Here is a 22,577-nt window from a genome sequence, read left to right as displayed (position 1 = left end):
GGGTGTCTTGAGCCCATGGCAACTATGAATATAAAATTGTGTCCAAGCTTTATTCAGCATAATGGCAACTTGTAAAATATCTGCTGTATACCACTGACATTGTATTGAACTAGACTAAAAATAGACCTTATCCCAATTTTCAACTTCCAGGATGGTGGCTGAAATGTTAGTATATTAGGTTCAGGGTAGTAACCACTTGAGCTGGATCACAAGTTATTGTATGAATACATGAAGAGCATCTTATGGGAAATAAGTTTCACCATTTAATTGGTGTATTATTGCACAGAAATCACCACAACAGGTATTGGACCTAGACAGCTTAAAAGCTACGCTTTATTTAAAAAAATGACATGTCTAATGTAACAGACAAAAATAAATACAAGTGTTTCATCTCTTTAACATGGCCACGTATTTTTATCCTCAAAAACAAAGTAGAAAGCAGCACAGAAAAAGGCAGCGGCCCCTTGCCAAGGAATGATAAGTGCCTTTGTCGAGTCAGTCAGTACTGTATGCATGGTCAGCTGATGGGGAGAAAATGCGTTCTCTCAGCCGGACTTGAACAGCAGAATGGCCACCTGACCCAAGTAGAAGTAAATGAAATGCTTCGTCTCATGAGTCACATAGCTGCCAAAGTTTCTTCCAACGATGCAGTGCCAGGTCGGGTTATATTTCTTGTCAAACTCCTGTGTGGGAAAAAGAAATGTCAAATGTTAGGACATTAATTAAACTAAGACATATCTTGTAAAAATACACTGAAGTATAGGAAATAAGACGAAAGTGAAACAACAACCTGTCTCAAAGGTCTCATCTACCAGCTAATACACCCGTCTGCACTCGTGATTTTTACTTACAACATTTAAAATTCTTTACCTAAATTAAACATGGCAACAAAAATAGGTATTTTCGGACCGCCAAACTATTGGAACCCTCCCTCCTTTTTATTGATTGTACAGGAACCCTGTTTAAGTCCTGCTTCAGAGTAGGTTGGCGGCGTATGTGGACAGAAAAAAGTCCTCATGGTGTGTAGTTCTCAGGGAACTCCCTAGTGGATAGTTCCTCTTCAAAAAGTCCCCAGACCTGTTAAGTCCAAAACCAGATTTATGATCACAAAAAAAATATTTTCCCAGCATTCTCAACAAATTTGCAATTGAGAAGAAATTGAATGGTCCTAAGTGTTAAAACTACATTTCTAAAAGAATATTCATTAATTTTGAGCCGGGTGATTTTATAGGACATCTTAGATCTCTGCCAGTACGATGATTTTAAAAATCCTTTTAGGCCTAAAGGGGTAGAAAACGTGTATGTGTGTGTATGTTCTCCTACAACAAGAAGTGCATGAATATATATTTTTCCCCTCATAGTTAGATAAGTGCCATTTCCTGTACTGTTTCCAGTAAGTAAAAAAAAAAAAAATGTGGGAAAGTGGCGTTTGAAGGACAGTCAGTCCAAGAGGAGCAGGTTTCCACAGAGAGTGGAAGCAATTGCAAATACCAGTCTGGGTGTGTAACAGGAAGGATGGGGGTATGGAAAGTCAGGAAGCGCAAGCTGGCTTTACATCAGTGCTTGCAGTCCGACAACTTTAAAAAAACGTCAATTAAATAGAAATACAAGATTTGTTTGAAAAAAATCGCATGGTTTGAGTGACTTAGGAAAGCCACAATGTGCTTTTGGATTAAATTTAAGGTGTTGGATGCGTCGGCAGTGCATTTTACCTTTTTGATGTATGCTGCGATATCTTTCTCGATGTTGTACTTCTCCAGCGCCTGAGTAGCACACTCCACGGCATCCTGCTGCATGTCCTCCGACATGTCGGCATTTTTGATCACTGCCTTCCTTTCAGACATGGTTGCCCTGGGAAACCAAAACACAGCGGTGGAATCATCATCTTCACAGGCGCATTGGCAACACACGCACAAATACACATTCAAAAACGCTATCAAGTCTAAATCCTGAGCATCCCAAAAAAAAGTCCTCATCCTCTTTTGTCTTAAAACGAAAATAAATCAAAAGCATTCAAGGACTTTTGAGCAAGAAAAATAAAAATAAAAAATAGTTAGTGACGATGTTATCATTACATAATAACTGACACATCTCCACGAGCCTTTTCTACAAGTGTTGCATAACTTCCATCAGCTCGCTGGATGCGCGCTCTGCGTAGTTTCTATGGATACGCAAGACATTTGAGATTATCGTCTCAAATGTACCCGAGGTTTCAACCACAATCATATGACACATGATCCTGAAAAATGACAACACAATCCAGCAATTAACGTGAACAAACTCGCTTCAAACGTGCACGATACCGTAATAAACACCACAAACATCGTAAATACAATCATTTGGTATAAACAGGAAATTTAATTTAACTGAAGGTCCCGTAAGAAAACGATTTTGCTAGAAAAACCTCGCTGCGTTTCTGATTTATCAACGATGATCTGTTGATTACCTTCAGGCACGGTAAGTAGCTACTCATTCATCCCACAACAGGCGAAAATACCGTGAAATAGTGAACACAAAGGTTACCGATTTCTAATTTATAAAGACATTAAATTAGCTATGTTGACATGTTCCGCATGAATATAAGTTAAGTATACCTACTTGTCTCCTGTTTAGTGTTTATAATTTTAAAGAGACGACCGCTCCGTCTGCGACAACTCCCGCGAAGTGGTTGACACAAAAGTAATGTGGGTGTGTGGCGGTTAGAGACTGCTGCTTTGACGCGTTTCAATTGGCTGATATTAATGCACGGCCCGCTGTCATTGGTTTAGCCCTGCCAATCTTTCTGGTGTTTCTGCCTGCATTTTGTTTCAACCCATCATGCACTGCGAGATTATAGGTTGCCGTGGAAACCACTGTAAATAACATTCTCATGCCGTCTCACAGGCGACTGCATTGGGGCTATCTGCGTTTGTAGAGAAACAGCTGGATAAACGCAGCAGTTTTTTCAGATGCTGATTCTTAAGGTTTGGAAAAGTATAACATTATTTGAAGGGCCTTTTTGTCCACAGATCCTATCTGGAGTGTTATACTGCCACCATGCCTCAATTCAAAAATAATCAAAATAAAGAAGTTTGACGTATATATGGTCAAAAACAATATTAGTTTATATTTTTCAGAAGACATTCAATCTAATGGAAAAATAAGTCAAATTTAATCTTTATGATTAAAAAAAAACCCATTTATTTCACACATACAAACTCAAAAACTATAGAGCAAATATAGAGCACTGTGTGTATCACATTTTCCAACAACATTTTCTCAAATGTTTACAATTCTCCACATACCAGACTGAATCAAAGTCGTAATCTCAAAGCAAAAATTCCACCAGGATTTGTTGTAGCGGGATTTCAGTTACTAGGTAAGTGTTAACTTTATCTGCCACTTTCAATATGCTCCATTAGTTACAAATATGCTCTGAGCCCACACAAATTATTATCAAACAACCACATACAAGAGATTTATCAAGTCGTTTTCTATCAATAACTGAGGTGAATGAAAATCCTAATTGTTGTTGAAAAATCATCATTCTCTCCCAAATACTTGTCTATTACCAGAACTAAGCCCATACAACCAAAAATAATTGAAATCATTGTATTTCTTGTAGTTATAATTTTCTTTTGACAACATCGGTGAAACTACAGGTTCAACACACCAACTAACATTTCAATGGTGAATAAAAAAAATAAATATAAGACAAGATATAACAGTGATACTGCTATCAAGTATTCATGTATAACAATTCTACCTTTTAAGTTTGCACAACTTAGTCGATGTCTTCAATGGTACACTTTTAAAAAATGTAGTGATGATATGGGTTCTCACTGTTCATTCTGACAAAACTACGACAGTAACAGATCCCACCTTGCATAAAGATAACCACTCTTGAGTTGTTTTAATCTTTAAAAAAAAAACTATTCAGCATGATTTAGAAATTCAAAGCTAAGACCAGAAGCTCTAAAATAGACACTTTCCCACGGAGCACCACATTCTAAGTAAAATCAGATGTATTGTTTAACAAAGTTCCTTAAACTTAAAATGTCTCTAATATTCTGAAGACTTTCTTCCATCAAAACCAAAAATTAAAATGTATTTCACTGTTTTTCCCCACTCAATAAAATAGTTGAATGGTTTTAAAAAAATGGACACTTTAATACACACATTGGTAAACACGCATCAGATCTTGTTTGTAGCTTCAAAAGCAAACAGATGTAAGTATACGCGGTCCTTTGCATCACTCGCTGCGTTCTTTTGGCTCCCTGTACTTGTAGTGGATGTATTCAAAGATGTCTCTTTCACTATCCACCAGCAGAGGCTCTCCTGCCATACCTACAACAGATCAACAAAAACAAACAGCTGATATTAATACTGAGAGCGTGAATTATTAGTCACTGACTGATCAAAGAAGTCACACATCGCTGGCACAGAGTTCACCAAGTTCATTTTGACATATTTGACTGAGACTCACCAGTGACTCCAAGTGGTCTTATTGTGTACTCATTAAGAGTGAAGCCCTTCTCCAGAGCATGAGTTCTCATGTTTTTATTGAAGATATCACTTCCAGTGAAATACAGAACTCCACAGTAGTACTGGTCCTTTGGAATTAACCTTTGAGAAATGGAGAAATGACAGTTAGAGAGCAGAAAGAATGATAAATAAGAAATATGTATTCTAGTCTGCAGAGGCAATGTTTTAATTTGAATATCACAGATTTCCCTCTACAGACATGTGTCTTATGATTCATCACTATGAACCCCTGCACACCTGACTCAGTCCATGGTGGACTACAAAAACATTGTATATACCTAATGCCTAAACTGTAAATGTTGAGAGAAATATGAATAAAGATAAAGATAAACTTTATTGATCCCCCTTAGGGGGAAATTTTGTTGTTCAAAAACAGGAGTATAATTAGCAAAAATAGCTAAAAGTTAAAAAACAAACATATTTACATTAATTAAATAAAGCAAGAAAAATACAATAGAGATAAAAATATATACTATATACACTTTCACTTGTGGAAAGACAGAGGACAGTTCTTATGAATAAGGGCACCTGATATCAATACGTCTGTGAAGGTACTCTTCTTCATCCTCATCGTTCTGCTGCAGCTGGCAGACTCCCTAAAAAAACAAGATCCAGCACATCATCAAAACAGTAACGCACTTTGTAATTAAATGAACAATCTGAACACCATAACCAAAGATGAACATCAGCACTGGCCTCACCATGAACTTGGTGTCTCCTTTGGACAGAGTGTCTGTCACAAACCCAATGGACTCAAAATGCTCAACCACTCTGTGGACGAGCTTAGGCTGAAAAGGAAAAGAAAAAGAAAGAAAATAAATTCAACAAAAATTATTTATACATACAAATTCCACTGCTGTTAAAGGAAGCACGCTGCATGTTCAAAATGAAGACAGTTACAGTCATGTGAAGAAACTGGAAATGGCAAAAAATGACACTTTAATAAACCTTCACTAAAAATGTTTGACAGGACCTTGAGGTCAAAAAGCAGGTCCTGCAAACAATCACAGGCGACATTAAATGGAAGCTAAGTGACAGCCTACCAATTTACAACCTGCCTAGATGCACAACCTCACCCACCCTTTTAAAGGCCAATATCCCCCTCTGGCTTCACTCAAGAACTCAAACAGAACAAAGAAACAGACTCTGCTCTTTTGATGGTTTGGGTGTAAAGAATTGGTTGCACATACCCACTTAATCAAATAAGGTAATTATGTAAAGTGTGGTCCTGCATTCAGTTAATGAAGATTTTACGTTTTAAATTCCATTCTGTCTTACACGCTGATCCCCAAAGTGCAGGGGTGATCTGTTGACCCCCATCTGCTCATCCCTCTTGGGGGAGAAGTAAGTAAACAGAACACTGACACAGGAATAACTTCAACAATTCTTGGCTTTGCGTTTGTTGTTCTAATCTTGTTTTTGTAAACATCTAACTTCCTCAATGTTGAAAAGTGGTAAAAGGACTGAGCTTGTATGGCACATTTTAGTCGTCCGACAACTCCTACATTCACCCCACATTCAAACACTGATTACAGAGGCTGCCATGTAGAGTGCCCATCAGTGTAAAGAATTGTGAAATGACAAGTATTTGATGGGAGGAGAAATCTTTGTGCTGTTGACATCAGACACCAAAGCTCCTATTTTAACTGAAATCTATAAAACAAAAGAAGCAGAGACTCTAAACTCATCTCCAGAGCTCAATCCTTTTCTAATGTTGCTGATCTGCTTTTCTACATGCTATGGAGGGCCTTGTTCAGGAATGTTGTACGTTTCTTCAGAGCTTCATTCAATCATCACCGGCCGCTCATCACTGTGTTCTTCACATTTATTCTTTTTTTTGTTGCTCTGATTTATTCCTTCACATGTTTGTTTTACAGCTCTTGTTTGTTAATGCTTTTTTCCATTGACATGTATGTTGATGTCTGTAAATTTGCCTGAAATGTACTTATGTACTGAAATATATTTTCCAATCTATCAGGACAATAGTTAAATAATTTTGTATATTTAAAATAAGGCAGATAAACACCAAGCCAACAAACTCTCTGAAGTGGGTTAATATAATTATTAATGAATGCTTCTTTTTTTTTAAACAAGATAAATAATTTTCTTTAAAAAAGTGATTGATGTCACTACGTATATTCCTACAGTGGAAAAGTCTTACCTGTTTTTCGGTCTCAGAGGTGTAGTCGGGGTGGGTCAGCAAAATATCAATATCACCACTCGATGCAGCGCCTGGAAATGAGAAGCAGTTTTCCTGATTACACTAAGTGTCTTCTTATAAACTGAAACATCCAACAGAAGTTAACTTGCTCTCACCTCTTCTGTAGCTTCCACAGATTGTTCCGATGTACTCTGGATCAATTTCCTTCAGCTCCTCAAGAATGAGCGTCTGAACCAAATCATCAACATCAAGTGTAAGAAAACTCTTCTACAAAACACATTTCATGTAATGAGAAACATATAAGTGGTGATCTGACCTCCATCTTTTCCATTTCAGTTCGTGGAATTCTTTTCTCAAATTCCTCAAAGTACCTGAGGGCAGACAAACAATCCGTCACACACAGTTCATGTGTGGGAGAAGACATTCAAAGACTTTGTATGGATGCTGATTCATTTAGAAACTGTCGAGACATTCAGCCAAAACTTACTTGAGTCCGATCTGTTGATGATGATTAAGCTTGTGCTCAATCTTTTTCAGATCTAAACAAATAACAATGACCACATAAATCAATTCAGAAAATGAGAGCACATTTATTAGACAGTTATACAGAATGCAACATACTGTATCTCATATACAACATTGTTTCATAGTTCGTATGGAAAAGAACTGAGATTTACACGTTAATACAAAAATATATATATACAATGGGAGTCACCTTCTAATGTCTTCACACCTTCCTCAAAGAACTTCCTTGCAGCAGCAGGGCTAAAGTCGGGCCACGAGAAGCAGGTTACATAAAGAGCAAAGAGAAAATCTACATGAACAATACATCTCTCGGAGTGGCCACTGAATAGTTCATTCAATGAAACTAAAAACATACCCAATTCCAGTAACCCTGGTGAGGAAGTTGATGGAGGAGCTGGTGTCATCATTTCGAATCTGAAATACAAAAATAGCACATTATCTGTAAGTGTGTAATGTGTTCAATGAGGCTATTATTAAACACTCACACAAGGTCTTCCCACACCCAAAGACTCACCTTCTCCAGTTTCCGTAGTTTGCCTGTTTGTAGGAATTCATCAATCTTTTCTGCTATTTTAGCTCCAACACCATCCTGTTATAAGTGTGGAAACAAACACGAGGGTGCTGAATAGTGCTTTCAGCAGCAGTTACGTAAGATGTTGACAGAATCTTTCAGGCTACAGCAGAGGGCATCACACAACACGCTACCACATCAACATAGGCACACCAGTAGTACGGGGAAGACACATAGTGATGTTGTCATTTCAAGTTTTCAGGCACCATTACACTGATGTGAACTGTCTTAAAGCAAATACAGCCCTCTGTCTCGGTCAAGTTCAATAACATACAGAGGAACAGTATCACTCTAAGCACAGTGACAGTCATTTTATTGACAAATAAACTATGAAGCATATCAATCATTATGTTTGTAAGGTAAAAAAAAATCTAAGTAAATTTTGTTCTGTCCAATCTCCAAAAAGACGACAACAACGACTCAAATGATTAAGTGATTAGGTCTTTAGACACTTTGTGCTTTAACTGCTGACAAACATCACGGACCCCCCTCCTGCAGATTCATACAGAGCGAACAGATCTGTTAAGGAAGTTGTAAACCTCTCCCTCCAGCACTTCACCTGGTGCTGTCTGAACAACTCAGAGCTGTTTAGCTCTGAAGACAGTGGAGATGGGGATTTTAGGGATGAATGTTGCAGCCCATGAACCCATCACCCGCTGTGACTCCTCAGTTCCTGTGGAGTCTTTCCGCTTCCTAGGGAACATCTTTACCCAAGACTCCAAGTGGGAGTTAAACATCAGCTCCCTCATAAAGAAAGCTCAGCAGAGGAGTTACTTCCTTTGGCAGCTGAAGAAATTCAACCTGCCCAAGGCAATGATGGTGCACTTTTACACCGCCATCATCGAGTCCTTCCTCACCTCCTCCATAACAGTCTGGTATGCTGCAGAAAAGGACAGACTGCAGCATATCATACACTCTGCAGAGAGGAAGATTGGAGGACTCTTTGAGGCCCTCCCCTCCGTCAAGAGGCTGAGGTCCATCAGGACCAAAAGAACAGTTTCTTCCCCTTCTGATTCCAGCCTCATTACTAAAGCCTCGTCAGTTTCCAAAACCCCCACATGACACAGACTTTATCCAGCATTACATGCATGTAAAGCTGAGTCTGATTTCCTGTTGCTTTAAGGCACAGAGGACTTGAGTATTTAACATTTACACTGTGCACTGTGTGTAATTTTACTTTAAAGCCGTTTTCACATATGCACTCTGGATAATATCTAGATAATTGCAGGAGGAACGCTCCGGAGATTCTCCCGAACTAGCCATTCACATATGCTCCTCACAGCGGGGGACTATCCCTGTCAGAGGGGAGGGGCCGCGGGGGATTTCCTGAGGTAAGACATGACGCAAATAAACAACGTGGAAGTGGCGGCCGAAGCAACAGAGTCCGCTACACGACGTTATAATGAGAATATTTGCCTTTATATCAATGCTATGTGTAGTCCAATGGAATGACAACATCCACAGAAGAGTGGAGAACAACATACTGACGAACAGAAAACAGAATGCAGCCGTTTAATTACGTTTACGGAGATCGTAGTGGTCGCGTGCAGACACTTTAGGCAGTAACTGTATATAAACGTCACTCGGGCGGGTCCCATTGGCTTGAATTGAAATCTCCGGAGTATGCTGCCGCATTCAGACATCAGCTCACTCGGACTTTCTGCGGATAAAATACTTTATACAAACTTTCTGTTTGCGTTCACACATAGCCTAAAGTCCCTCCGGGTAGCCAAATCTCTGGAGTTTTTACAGAGATTTCCGTATGTGTGAAAAGGGTTTAAGATGTCTAACATATTTGAACATTGATAATGCGCCTCCATTGAACCTGTTGTACAATTTTATCCTATATTGCTTTTATATATTTCATTCTACTATAATGAAGTTTATTAACTGTAAAGAAACTTCTGTTGTATTGCCTTTTACATCTTTATTCTACTTTTGTGTTCACTGATTCTCATCAAATTTAGTGTTATGTATCAACGTAGGTATAAATGTAGTTTGCAAAATATGATTCTGATAATGTACTTTTGAATGAGTAGTTTGTTGGATACATTCATTGACTCAAGCACATGCCAGACTTAATCATAAAGGAGACAGATTCACATCCATTATCAATCCTCAGTGTTAAAATACATACTTAACAATTACAACTAATCATGCCTGTTCTTATGTATTCTTTTGATTGTATGTCAAAGCACTTTGTAATCCCTTTTGTTAATGATGCTATTTAAAGCTATTATTACCATCATAACCAGTGTATCAGCACCAATGTGTCTCAAGTCTTGACTATTATAGCACTCAAAAAGATGTTTTTTAAGGTGTTACCGTAGACTGTAAATATTAAGGGTGTTACTCATGATTAACTGTCTTCATTTGTAATTGCTACACACATCTGGACTGTTCTCACTAGGTGTATTTCTACCCTGTTTTAAAGATAAGATTATATATTTTGTTAGGAAGGCAGCAACTTAAGACATCAAAACAACATACCAGTTTCTTGGCTTCCTCGCCATTTTTGATTTTGTTTGGGTATTTTGAGATGGTAGATGCTGCTTTCCTAGAAAGGGAAAAAAGAAAAGTTATTTTAAAGATATATATATTTAAAAAGAAATCCAACAAAATAATGAATGAAGTAGCAAAACAAAATGGTTAAAATGGTTGTTTAGAATTCCAAGTACTTTCTTATTATTACAAAACCTTAGATTGATCAAAATATCTATCTAATCCCGGGTTCATATCACATCAAATGTGTTACAGTCAATTACCTCTTTATTTTGTACCCATAGCTAAATGAATCCAGTCTGAGCTCCAACCCAATAATAAATCCTACCTCTATGAACGTTATCGTTTTAAGCTTTATGTAAACTACTTTAGAGAAGTGCTGCTCTAATAAGGTGTTTATCATCAATCAATCAATCAATACATTTTTATTTGTATAGTGTCAACTCATAACAAGTGTTATCTCAAGACACTTTACAAAAAGCAGGTAAAATACCATACTCTTTGTTATGTTACCAAAAACAGGTAAAAGACCTTACTTATTGCTATATTACCTGGTCTATCCATCATGAGCATTTTAGCAAAGCAGCAAAAGTTACAGTGGTAAGAAAACACTGCCTGTGTTTATGCACACCATAAGACTTAATCAAAGACTTAACAATGGGGTGAATCTTCATTAATTGTTCATAATCTGCATGAGCTTTAGTTTATAAACAAGCAATTGAGTTTATTCTCACTATAACAAAACATTTATATTGTTTTAATATTTGTATTTTTTTGTAAAATAAGAGCCGTCGTCCAAAGACAGAAGCTTACCTGTATGCATTGTACTTGTGTATTGCCCTGTTGACGTTTTTCTCATAATTGGCCAGCTCTGAAAATCGACAAAACAAACAAACATCCCAGTGCTTTAAAATTTAAAGTTTAAATTGACCTCAAACTCCTGCAGTCTATTTCCATTTTTAACAGGAACAACAACAACGTGAATTAAAGCGATTAACATGACGAAACATTGTGTGTCCTAACCAAACCAAAAAGACAAACATGAAGGAGACAGAGCAAGATTAACCATATTGTTTATCCAACTTGTGCATTTTTTTTTTTAAAGGTGTTATTTTTACTTAAGAGCAAAGCTGAGCCTCTGGTTAGTCAATGTAATGTCTGACTCTTCTTTACGTACCGACGAGGAAGTCTGTTATTCCCTCATTCAGGGATTCCTGAGGTGCCTTTCTCTTGCTCATTATTGATTCGACAGTCTTTAAATGTCCACGGGAAATTTAAAAGGTCCTGTAAATGCACCCATGAAAGTTAAAGCCGCTTTCTAATCGTGGCTAGCTGCTAACCGGCTACCCCAAGCAGAACAATAACTGAAAGACGTCGAGGGGGTGGGCGGGGCGTACGTAATACGCATGTACGTCATCATCTTCTTCTGTGGTGTTTCAGGGTCCGCGTAGTTGCATTACTGCCATCTGTCAGAGTCAGTCAGCGCCTACATTGTCCCGTACTACGTCATTACCTAAAGCTGCACAAGTAGCCTCTACTATTGGGTATAAATCTTAACAGTGTATGGTACCAATGCGGCGAGGTTACCAAGTCCCACCTTTCAAGTAAATGCATCTTTTTGGAGCTTTTAACCATTTCGACAGTGCATTGCATTGCATGGTACGTTTTAATGCCCAATTCTTACAAAAATACACATGTACATGACATCACAAAAAAATATTCATTTTCAAAAGCGACAGCTAGTTTTACATAAAGAAAATAACAAATCAGATGACACTTTTAGGTATGGATTTTAACTACTAAAGCTACAGTGGTTCTGTTATTTTTTTTTCCCCATCAAAGAATTAGCTGCTTTTATTCAGTTGCATATATTGTTCTCAAAGTAACTGATTATCATTCAATTCAAAATCTGACATCATATAACCTACTATCCACTTAACAGAGAACTTACAAGATTCAAAAATAAAAAATAAAATTTACAAAAACTGACATAATTATCTATTTTATACAAGTTACCCAATGTAATCACACATAAAAATGAATCTCGATGAAGCAGTGTATGTACAGGTCCATCTCCTCCTCTTCCATCTCTGACCTCCTCCTCCTCCTCTTCCTCCTTGTGTGTGTTAGGAATCTATTTTAACATAAACCTTGTCCCTGGAGAATATCTTAATGGCCTCCTCAATTTCAGAAAGCCTGCAATCAAGATGAGCTCGACGTGAGCGAACACTCAGGCTGTCAGCTTTGAGAGGGAGTGACAGAAGCTCAGTGACCAGGGAGCGATGCGCTGGGGAAAATCAGCAGTATAACAATTAGAGAGACAAGTAGCAAATAGTGATGTCATTGTTCATGTATGGACAGAGATAAAGGGAGACATACTGTCTTTGAGGGACTTCAGTGTTTCCTGTCTCTCACTTTCAGGCATCAGTGTGTGACCAGCTGGAGTTGAAGGATCAGGAGCGTTTCTTTTCCTCTCCTCCTCCTCTTTTTGCCACTGCGCCTTCCTTTCCTCAAGACTGGAATTGTAAGATGGAACAATATCAACCAACAACAGTTAAGGGGTTAAAGGGGTTTCTAGTTAATAGTGATCATGATCTTAGGCTAAATGGGTGAAATATGACACAATAATACTTACTACTGAGGCACCTGACCCTTAACTGCACTGGGGATCGGCTTATTTCCGAGGTTTGTCAGTGACTGGGACCGACGCAGCACAGTTTTTCCTGCAGCCCGGGCATTATGTTTAACAAAGTCTATGGTCCTGCCTTGCACCTGTAACTACATCCACATATATAGATAGGGATTTAAAACATAAAGGGAAAAATTATAGATGATAAGGAATTTGGGCGATTCATTTTTACGTTATTTGTTTGATAAAAAGAGGAACACAAGACAAGGGTTACATTCACTTTTCTTTCATCTTCTTTCAGTGAGGAAAATAGCGCAAGCATTTCTTCTACCCATTGTCTGATATATTTATGTTTATAAACAGTTCTCACTTCCAGGTTCTGGTCCTCTATAGAGTTGCAGGATGCGGGGCGTTTCAAAAATACCAGAGAGGTATCGGACTGTGGTCTTGGGGTGGCAGCAGATCCCCCTTTGGAGTGGGCCTTCAGAAAGTTTTGACACGGTGGTTTAGCAGTTGAACTAGAAACCTGCATCAAAGAAATTGGATTAAAGGGAATCAAGAGGAAATATTCATAACTCAAGGTCCTCACTCTTCTGTAGAAGTTCTCCTTACTTGAAGCTGCATCATCACCCTGGATGGGACATTCTGGTATTTGGAGGAGGTCCAGAGCGCTTTGACTGGAACTGGACGAGACTGGGATCTCTCAGCGTCCTGCTCTTTGCAGCGTCTTTGGATTTCTCTGAGCCGGAGTACATTCTCTTTGCCAAAATCTTGTACCCGTTTTTCTGAAGGAAAAGAAACACAAAAGTTGTCTTAATTTCTTTGTTTGGTCTTAATGCAAGAAAAAAACAGAACCATTCTTTTGTGCATTGCACAAATAGCACTTACTCTGTTTTGGAACAGGGGTAATGGCGACACCATCTAGTTTGAGTAGTTCCCCCACTACTCCTCTCTGTCCTCTTTCCAGGATATGGGTAGCATTGGGGCCAATACGAGGAGGATGCGCTGGAGAACGAGCACTGTAGCAGCCAGGGTACAAAACCGGATCTGGAGCAAGTGGCCCTGAGAGCAAGGCCAAAGTCCCATTGTGGTGTCCCTCTAAACGACCACGAGCTTGATAAAAAAGATAAAGATATACAAGAGCACGTGGGGCCTATGTTTACACAGACTGTTCAAAGGGAGATTTTAATAAAGGAGAGCCCTATGGTGGCATCTTACCTGAAGCAGGTCGCTTGTAGTACTGAGGAAACAAAGAAGGGTCAGGTGGGATTGGGCCAGAAATGGATGAAGGTCCCTCGCACATCTGAAGCTGTACATTATAAAAAATGTAAACAAATTCAATATTAACAAAGAGTTACTATCAAAGTCAAAGAAATAACAAACATATATTATGTGATGTCGTCCCACTCTCCCTCAATTTTAATTTTGTTCTCTCCTGATTGATTTTAAACTAATTTCCTTCACTGTACTGAACTGCCTCTCCATACCTGCATGTTGACTCCATATTGTTCCTGTTATTTGCATTTTTATAATTTTGCCCTCTCTGTCGATCTCTGTTCTGTTGTTGTTTTGCTGTATTTGCTCTGTCTGTCACAGCACTTTGTAAACATTTGTTTTTAAAGGTGCTATATAAATAAAGATATTATTATTATTTTAAATAATGACAAGTTGAAGACTGGTTAGTGTTAAGTAATAACAAGCATGACAGTAACACTGATTTCTGTAGGAATGCAGGTGCTGTTATAGATATACAGAAGAGTATTTGAATTGCTATGTGACATTTCATTTGCATGTGTACAGTTGTATTGCTGGAAGAGCTGTTTGGTTTACAAATCGATAAAACTAGTAAATGAATGAATGAATGAGTCATTATGAAGAACAGTTATTAAAATACCTGCACCCCCATCATTTTTGTTTTAGTTTAAATGAATGGAAAACACATAATTTAAAATGAGAAGAGATGATTTATGACACATTAGCTTTTAACTAATCTCTATTTACAGTCACCGAGTAGATAAACAAATTACAATCACCACTACTCAAACTATTTAACACCATTTAATACTCTATTACACTAGTCATTATAAACAGTAACAGAATATTATGCGGACATCAATAGATATTATTCGTCCAGTATAACTCTAAAATTACAAATCATCTTTTCTCATCGCCAAGCTTCACAAACGATGCCACATTATTGTGAAACAGCTTGTAAAGTACGCCAGATATGTTGATCTCAACTGAGGCTCTATCGACGACATCAAACTAAACACGCAGATAACGGAATATATTTCAAACATCTGCCGTCCACCTAATTAACAACGGCAACCGGTTGAGATATATAATGTATACATAAGTTAATTAATTTACCTTTAATATCGGCTTCTTTATCAGCTGGGGATTTTGTTCACGCGCACTGATGACGCTGATCGAGGTATCAACACTTGTTCGAATGTTCCTCACCATGGCAACGGTGCAGACGCACATAGAACTGGATCTGATAGAGCGGAGAAGGGCTAATTATCAAACTTGAAATGACCTCCATCTCATGTATCATAAGAGTTCATAGGGGTTCATGCGTTATAATTATTTTTAATAACAACCATTTTGTCAGTGAGTGTTCGTTAAATGTGTGACGCAGGCATTGGTTCAGAGACAAGCAATAAAGTGATAGCAGATAATGCCTATGCCCGCACCAATGGTAAAATAATAATACCTAAATAATTAAAGCAATCCCTAGCACTGATAAATAACCATTTACAATTAATTAATCGTTGTTAAGGCCTAACAAGCCTTTTTTTACTAGCAGGTGTTTACCTCCCTTTGTGCAGTTATCGGCTCTACTAAGTGTAATTCTACTGTAATCCTTCCTCAGCCTGCAGTTCTGTTTCCCTGTGTTTAGTCTGACAGGTTTACTAACTCCAAATACCAGCTCCTTATTTATCATGAATACCATACCAGAACACCAGCTATGGCTTTAGTTCTAACATTTTATGTATCGATTTTGAAACTAATCATTCAATTGTTGGAGTGTACAGGACAGTGAATCGTAGAAGGGTCAGCCTGGAGAAGGGTCTGCCTGGCAGGCCGTTTACAGGACAAAGAAACAGAATAGGAGGACCTGGACCTGGCTGTAGATCATTGCCCCCGAGTGGTCCAAGGCTCCTATTACACTTAACAAAAACAAATGCAGTATTTCCAGAGTACAGCCACTGATGTTACCCATTTGCAGAGACTGTCAAAATATAAATACATACATTTAAATATTATATATTATTATATATATACACATAAATATTTGACATTGCAGGGATTTTACTCATATTACCAATGAATTTATTTAAAAATAGTTTTCGCATACTCCAGCATAAGTCAATTGACTTTTTTTTTTTTTTGACATTGTGGCATAAGTAGCCCGTAAATGCAGTTGTTGTTACAGAAAAAAATGCACTGGGAGGTATGGCCTAATCTTATTATATTTTGTAGGTTATTATACGACTAATCAACTATAGGCTATAAAAATACGGAACACTTTTCTATTACAATTTTTGGGTGATCTTTTTTTTTTTGAAAGATTGGCCTCCCCCAAATTGAACCCCTGACCAACACTTAAGTCTTTAAAATCTAAACGCACAAAAATCCCATGTGAGCAAAACGTTTACAAACAGTACAAGTTTTTATTTTATTTTTTTGGCCCAATGACAATTACACAACAGCCCCGCCCTCGATCGGAGGTCTGACTTGCGCTTGCCCAGTGTGCTTGTCTCTGCTTTCTCCTTCACTGTGCCCTGCCGCACCGAACAGTGTTGAGAAACTACACGCTCCTCTCGCAAATTCAGGTAAGGAATAAATCACTTTTGCAAAGTCCTTTTTTTGGGGGGTTTTATGTTGTATTATCTGCATGACGATTACGCTGTTGTCAACTGTCGTTTGACTCTCAGGCAAACATGAGTCACACATAAAGAGGTGGGACTGTGTAGCTGCGGGTATGCCAGGGTTTGAGTGCCAGTCCAGGCCTGTATATCCCACTAGTATCCAAAAAAATCTACATGAAACTGTATATACTACTACTATAAACTCATCTCCGTTGTGGGAGTGTTTTTTGCTTTTGACCAAAATGTGACGGTTTCTATGGGACATAACGGGGTCACGTTCTGTGAAAATGTTTTAAAATATAATATTTGAATATTGAGGTGCATACAGTTTAAAACTGAGAATACAATCTGTTTTTCGTTGAAGAAGTTTAAGAAGATTTCCTGCAGTGTTGATTAACCTCCTCTAGCAGACACCAGATAGACGCAGGAACAAAAGAAAGCAGAGTCGGACGCATCTGGCAAAGAATCAAACATTGGCTTCTCGTCCGCTGGTGGGACAAATACCATAAATCTTTCTTATCTCAATGTTCATTTAAAAGCACAATGTCCACGAACAGCAACGTTGCGATGACGATCTTTTGGCACTACCTTTACGCACGGTCTAGACGCTGAGTGCAGATGACCCACACTGAGCTCTTGTTAGGCAAATTAAACATCATGGCCAGCTAAACGAAACAAGTTAGTCGCTTGGATGTACTTTTTTTTTTTTTTTTTTTTCATTTATGCTGGTGGAAAATTGTCTTTCTTTTGGAGAAAATCCCTATCAAAATGATTATTGTTCCAGAGCTGGACAACAATGTAAAATAACAGCAATGCTGATGCAACAAGCTACATGACCCAAAGACAGCTGGTACACTGCTGTGGTCTCTGTTTACCTCAAAATAACTCACCTGATGTGACTCTCATTCTGAACAGACACTATGGAACAAGTGCATCAATACCTCAAGCACTTTACATTCAAGCTTTAAATTGTCTTGGTGTAACTTGACTGCACTTGTCCTTATCTCACACACACAAACACATTCCTCCCGTTATAAGTCACACACACTTGCCTTGGTTTCACCTTATCTGAGGATCCGTCCACCCTTTGGGTAACTGCCTGTTAACGAGGACAATTTAAAGTTCATTAGCAAAGGGTATATCATCTTTAAACTTACAAATCCTCTCCCTTTTCCGCTATAGAACAAATGTCACATTTCTTGCTCAAATGACCTTGGTACATTTATTAACACACCATTTGCTTTTTTTTTTTTTTGGACACATTGAATACAGGGAAATCAAGTATTTAAATAATTATTAAAATATATTTACCAAACGTGACATATATAGATGAAGATTGCTAATTGAATCAGTTTTGAATCAGAATTTTTGTTTTGTTTGAGTAACCAAAAGAAACACGATACAATTTCAACTGAGAAATGTTGTAACCAAAGGTTTGGCAGTTTATAGTTATTCTACTTAGCATACATGTAGCATATTAACAGCAGCACTTGAATATTAAGTACAGACATGATAATAACACCCAAAGCATACTTACCTTGACCTCAAGCATTTAATTGCTTTTTGTATACACTTCATTATGTCCTTAGGCTAATTAAGCACATGTGAAAAAAAAATGGTATAATGTAGACTTTGTTTTGTTAAATCATTCGACTATATATTGGATCTTTGACAACTTTATAGCACCCTCTTGTTATTGTGAGGTCCATGTTTTACTTTCACATATCTCTGCTGTTTACGGCTGTCTGTCTGCCCTCTGAGCCACGTCAAGACTGTCACCTGGTTACAGCGCATTAAAGTGTGGTATCTATATGTGTTTGTATATTAATGGTCTGGAGGTACAATACAGATACGTTTAACGATTAATCATGGGAGTTTTAATAGGCTGAACCTGGAGAAGGACACCCAGTGACATCCTGGTCACATGTGTCGTAGTGTTGGGTTCACCTGAGCTAAATTTAGAGCAGAGTGTTGAGACTGAGGGATGAAAGCAAGGAGGTGGGACAGGGACTAAAATGGACTGTGTTGTGGACGAGTGAGGAGGACGACGAGAAGGAGAGTTTGTGAGGTGACAAATTCAGTCCTGGGATTGCACATGGTCAGCAAAAAGACAGGTCAGCTGGCACATATTTCCTGACTGTTTGAAAAACTACAAGACTGACAGCAGAGACGCACAGGACATTTTGACACATGCTGTGATTTATTTGCTGAAATTTGTGTGTGAGAAAGATGGAGGCCTTAAAGGGCCAGTACACATGTTTGCGCATTCAGTTTGAGAAAATAAACCGTGGTGACCCTCAAGTGTGGCTCAATTCTGATCAGATTTGGTTATTTTCCTTAGGATTAAAACAAAAACCTTATTTTGCGATGGTTAACTTATGTTTTACTTATAATCAAACCAATGAAAGTCTTGATGGAGATGATTAGCTCAATCGTTTTTGTATATACAGCTTATTTTATCACAACAATGTACCAAACAAATATGTAAAGATAATTTTGAAAGGATACGCTTGTAGCATTGACTTTAGGTAGGAATTGAATGTTGCCATTTTAACATCATCCATTTGCTTTGTGGACCATCCCTTTTAATCCCTAAGTACAGCTCTTGGTTGCGGTTGTCATGATTTTTTTTATGTCATGAAGTGACAATTTTTGGAAGAGAAGACTTAGGAGTTCGGTTTCTTCAGTTAGCTTACATTGTGCCTACAGCAGAAAGCTAACCGCACACACGTTTAGAGAGTCACTTTGTCTTTATTATGCACATTTTTTAAGTCTTGTAATAATTTTAAACTGTAAATTTTATATAAACTCCTTCCCATTCAGTTGCTATGAATAAGAAAATTAGATATAAAGACCAGTGCCAGGCTCTAAAATGTTTATTTGTGTTGTAAATGGGGGAAACTTTAACATGGGGGGCTAGAAACACATGCCTCAAGTGGTCATTCTTGGAACTGCAGTTGTATACTCGACTCAAATGACTGCCCAGTGGACTTTGCTGTTTAGCTGGTAGAAATTAACCTACAGAGAATTATCATTTGAATCTGCAACTCTCCATGGCCTAATGGAGCCATGGCCTATAAGTATCATTTCATTACTAAGCTCTATTACAACAATACGTTAAAAACTGACTTTCACCTCTCTTGAGCGACAGTTTCTTGTGTCTGATGATAACTCAATGTGAAGGACTTTCCCGACCACAAACAGCACACAAGACACTAGAAACTAGCAAGTGAACATCAACATAATGAAGCGTTTACCAGCTAAAGAGACATGTTTTTCACCAGGAAGCCCAAAAACAGAGAGCTAAAAGCGTGCATTTACATTTGCTGTTTAGCAAGAAAAATGACTGCAAATGACTGACAATGTTACACAATAAGTGCTGAATGTCTAAATTGGCAATCATTTGCTGACAAGAAGGCCAAATCCAATTTAAGTGTGATGATATGAAAACTTTATATATTTGTCTTCATTATAAACAAGTGGCCAAAATCAATTAGCTATTGGCGTTTGAAAAAGTGTCAGCGGATGATATCTGAACATGAGCTCCAACAGTTTGCTTCTTTAATCATGACTATTTCATCTTACAAATAAATACTTATAGGATTTGGAACCACCCCTCTCTGAATGTGGAAATGCATTAGAGAGATTATTGTGCGGTAGGACTCAGGGTGCCATGTGATAGGTTAATGACAGTGGGACATCAAGATGCATCACTGCTGTTGTAACATGCCGCTGATGTAATACCTGTGGACAGATGGTGCTTACCTGACGATGGGCTGTTTTTTTGTATGTTCTTTTGTAAGGGCCACGGAGGAAACATTATCCTTTTGTTCCCTACATGGAGCTAATCTGTATTCTTTATCTGATAAAAATGCTATTTCTCAGTGCTGTACAGGGGCTGTACGCAGTCCTTATCATGTTCAAATGCTGTGCACAAAGTACACATGTTCATTATGGGCTGGCCCGTATAATGTGATGCAATGGTTGACCAGTTCTTTGCATAGAAAGGACTAAACTAAAAGAGACATGCTTACACAGTAGCTGCAGACAAACCCACATATTGTGTGCTGTCCAAACAGTACTGCACCGCTTGCCAAAGTTTTGTGTTGTCCTTCCTTGCACTTCTCTCCTCTGAAGAGACATGGCAGAGAAAGGAGTGGTGGTGCAGAAGGAAAAGGCAGGAAATGGCAAGCAAGCAGTGAACAAAGGCCAGTGTGTGACATGTGAACACCACGCACCCAAGGGACATGGTGAGTGGGGGGCTGTGTGTTTAGATAGAGACAGATGACGCATCATCAGGGTCCCTGGATTGAGCTTTGGCTGCCGGAAGTGGAAATGTTCATCTCTTCCCTTTATTAATAATACAGGGTCTGATTGCAGTGAGAACATTTAGAAAGCCTGGATTGTGCAGGAAAAAATATTTTTGCAACTGATGTGGAGGGAGCAACAAGACAAGCCCGGACAAAATCAGAGTCAATAGTAAATCATTAAACCAGCTAAGTGAATGCAGGATGTTCTCAATGCTCTGGCAAAGTCACCTTGTCAAAAAATGTCTCCTTCATACACACAAAGAGTGAACACACACACACTCAGACCCAGGAGACCCTGATGACTGTGTGCGGCCCGGTGCAGTGCAGTGATGCAGGAGTGGTAGATGCTGACTAACAGAACCTGCTTCTGCTTAGGTTAGCTCTATTGCAATGGCATGGGTAGTATTTCTTCTTTTATACATCATACATATTAAATGTATTTTAATTCACAAGCATTGCAATATGGGGATGCAATAAGTGTGCAATATAGAAGTTAGTGCGGCTGCAACATTTTTCTGTCAGATGGCTATTAGATCTTTTAAAGAATCCAGCACATTTCTGGTCCCTTCCTCCATAAGTTAAACAACCTCTGCTGCCTGCGAATGGATTACTGCCAGGCAATCAATAGGGTTCACATGGTAATTTATGGGGAGGAGAGAAGCAGTATATCAGCTGCACCAAGACAGGCCCCCTCCAGATGGCAAGGGTCTCCCAACCGAGACAAATAAATGTACAGATGTATGTTTGCAAGTAAATATTTGGTAGTAAACACTTTCTGTGAGGGAATATATTGTAGTACTCTTAAGAGTATAAACTGAGTTGTATTGCTCAGCTTCTGCAGTAGAGCTCAGCTCCATGTAGTTGTGAGAGGTATTCACCTTGTATTTCTTGATTTGAAGGAGCTTTCTGACAATTTTGCATGTAATGTTGAATAAATGCTCTATTGATTAAAAAAGTTTAATTATTTTAAGCAAAAAAAAAAAAAAAAGTGTTAAGTGGATAGTGTAAAGATGTGGGGTCTCATTTGGGAAATGATAGACACAATGGAGTTGCATAATGGGAAATTCAGGATGAACTTTTTTTTAAGCCTCGTATATGCTAGAAACTGTATCAATCCTGATTATTGCTTTTTGAAAGAAACTTGTAGTTTGTGAGGCCTTCCACTTTATGGAAGATCAAAAGAATCCATTTAATAGTCTGGATTGATTGATGATATTGTAAAGTGTGAATTTGTACGTTATAAAGAAATTGTAAAAACTGCTCTGTTTCTCTAGGCACAATGGCCGTCCCCCCTGCATACACAGACTTGGGAAAATCCGCCAAAGACATCTTCAGCAAGGGCTTTGGTAATTCAACTTTTAAGTTATATATATATAATCTGTGATTCGAGATAATTTAGTTTGATCTGTCTCTTTACGGCTGTTACAGACTGTTTATTTTTGCTGTAGCTGTCTCAGAGACATGCTGTGAAGCTAAAGGT

At 38.3% G+C, this 22,577-nt stretch overlaps 4 protein-coding genes across 9 annotated transcripts in view; 1 reads left to right on the top strand and 3 right to left on the bottom strand.

The window, feature by feature from the left end:
* Window positions 1-304: 304 nt before the first annotated feature.
* Window positions 305-2,719, bottom strand: dynll1 (dynein, light chain, LC8-type 1). 2 transcript variants are annotated; one of them, XM_061038596.1, is made up of 3 exons: window positions 2,599-2,719; window positions 1,713-1,851; window positions 305-683 (listed from the first exon to the last, which is right to left on the bottom strand). In XM_061038596.1, the coding sequence occupies exons 2-3, from the start codon at window positions 1,842-1,844 to the stop codon at window positions 546-548; spliced, it is 270 nt and encodes an 89-aa protein (XP_060894579.1). In that variant the 5' UTR covers window positions 1,845-1,851; window positions 2,599-2,719; the 3' UTR covers window positions 305-545. The 2 variants fall into 2 exon arrangements, with proteins under 2 accessions (XP_060894579.1, XP_060894580.1); XM_061038597.1 differs by having other exon boundaries at window positions 2,595-2,692.
* Window positions 2,720-3,167: 448 nt separating this feature from the next.
* Window positions 3,168-11,673, bottom strand: polb (polymerase (DNA directed), beta). The gene is made up of 14 exons (XM_061038591.1): window positions 11,461-11,673; window positions 11,097-11,154; window positions 10,272-10,338; window positions 7,725-7,799; window positions 7,566-7,624; window positions 7,401-7,450; window positions 7,173-7,224; window positions 7,002-7,056; window positions 6,841-6,913; window positions 6,686-6,756; window positions 5,226-5,312; window positions 5,053-5,120; window positions 4,466-4,605; window positions 3,168-4,326 (listed from the first exon to the last, which is right to left on the bottom strand). Exons 1-14 carry the CDS (start codon window positions 11,519-11,521, stop codon window positions 4,232-4,234), a joined length of 1,011 nt encoding a protein of 336 aa, XP_060894574.1. The 5' UTR covers window positions 11,522-11,673; the 3' UTR covers window positions 3,168-4,231.
* A 207-nt stretch (window positions 11,674-11,880) lies between these two features.
* enkd1 (enkurin domain containing 1) lies at window positions 11,881-18,385 on the bottom strand. Of its 3 annotated transcripts, XM_061038590.1 has the most exons (9): window positions 18,325-18,385; window positions 17,840-17,886; window positions 14,131-14,221; window positions 13,801-14,025; window positions 13,525-13,697; window positions 13,283-13,438; window positions 12,919-13,061; window positions 12,663-12,799; window positions 11,883-12,570 (listed from the first exon to the last, which is right to left on the bottom strand). In XM_061038590.1, the coding sequence occupies exons 3-9, from the start codon at window positions 14,213-14,215 to the stop codon at window positions 12,410-12,412; spliced, it is 1,080 nt and encodes a 359-aa protein (XP_060894573.1). In that variant the 5' UTR covers window positions 14,216-14,221; window positions 17,840-17,886; window positions 18,325-18,385; the 3' UTR covers window positions 11,883-12,409. The 3 variants fall into 3 exon arrangements, with proteins under 3 accessions (XP_060894571.1, XP_060894573.1, XP_060894572.1); XM_061038588.1 differs by lacking the exons at window positions 17,840-17,886; window positions 18,325-18,385 and adding an exon at window positions 15,283-15,439 and having other exon boundaries at window positions 11,881-12,570; XM_061038589.1 differs by lacking the exon at window positions 18,325-18,385 and having other exon boundaries at window positions 17,840-18,130.
* Window positions 16,614-22,577, top strand: part of vdac3 (voltage-dependent anion channel 3) — a 9,562-nt gene continuing 3,598 nt past the window's right edge. The window contains exons 1-3 of one of the 3 annotated variants that reach the window (XM_061038593.1): window positions 16,640-16,751; window positions 20,925-21,037; window positions 22,372-22,443. In XM_061038593.1, coding sequence (XP_060894576.1) covers window positions 20,929-21,037; window positions 22,372-22,443 — 181 coding nt within the window. In that variant the 5' untranslated portion in view covers window positions 16,640-16,751; window positions 20,925-20,928. Of the gene's footprint in view, window positions 16,752-18,867; window positions 18,902-20,924; window positions 21,038-22,371; window positions 22,444-22,577 lie in introns of those variants that run through there. The other 2 variants (XM_061038592.1, XM_061038594.1) reach the window with 2 other exon arrangements.

Source organism: Labrus mixtus, chromosome 5 (genome assembly GCF_963584025.1).
Source record: "Labrus mixtus chromosome 5, fLabMix1.1, whole genome shotgun sequence".
In the NCBI taxonomy this organism is placed as follows: Eukaryota; Metazoa; Chordata; class Actinopteri; order Labriformes; family Labridae; genus Labrus; species Labrus mixtus.
This window is presented reverse-complemented; position numbering and strand designations above follow the sequence as displayed.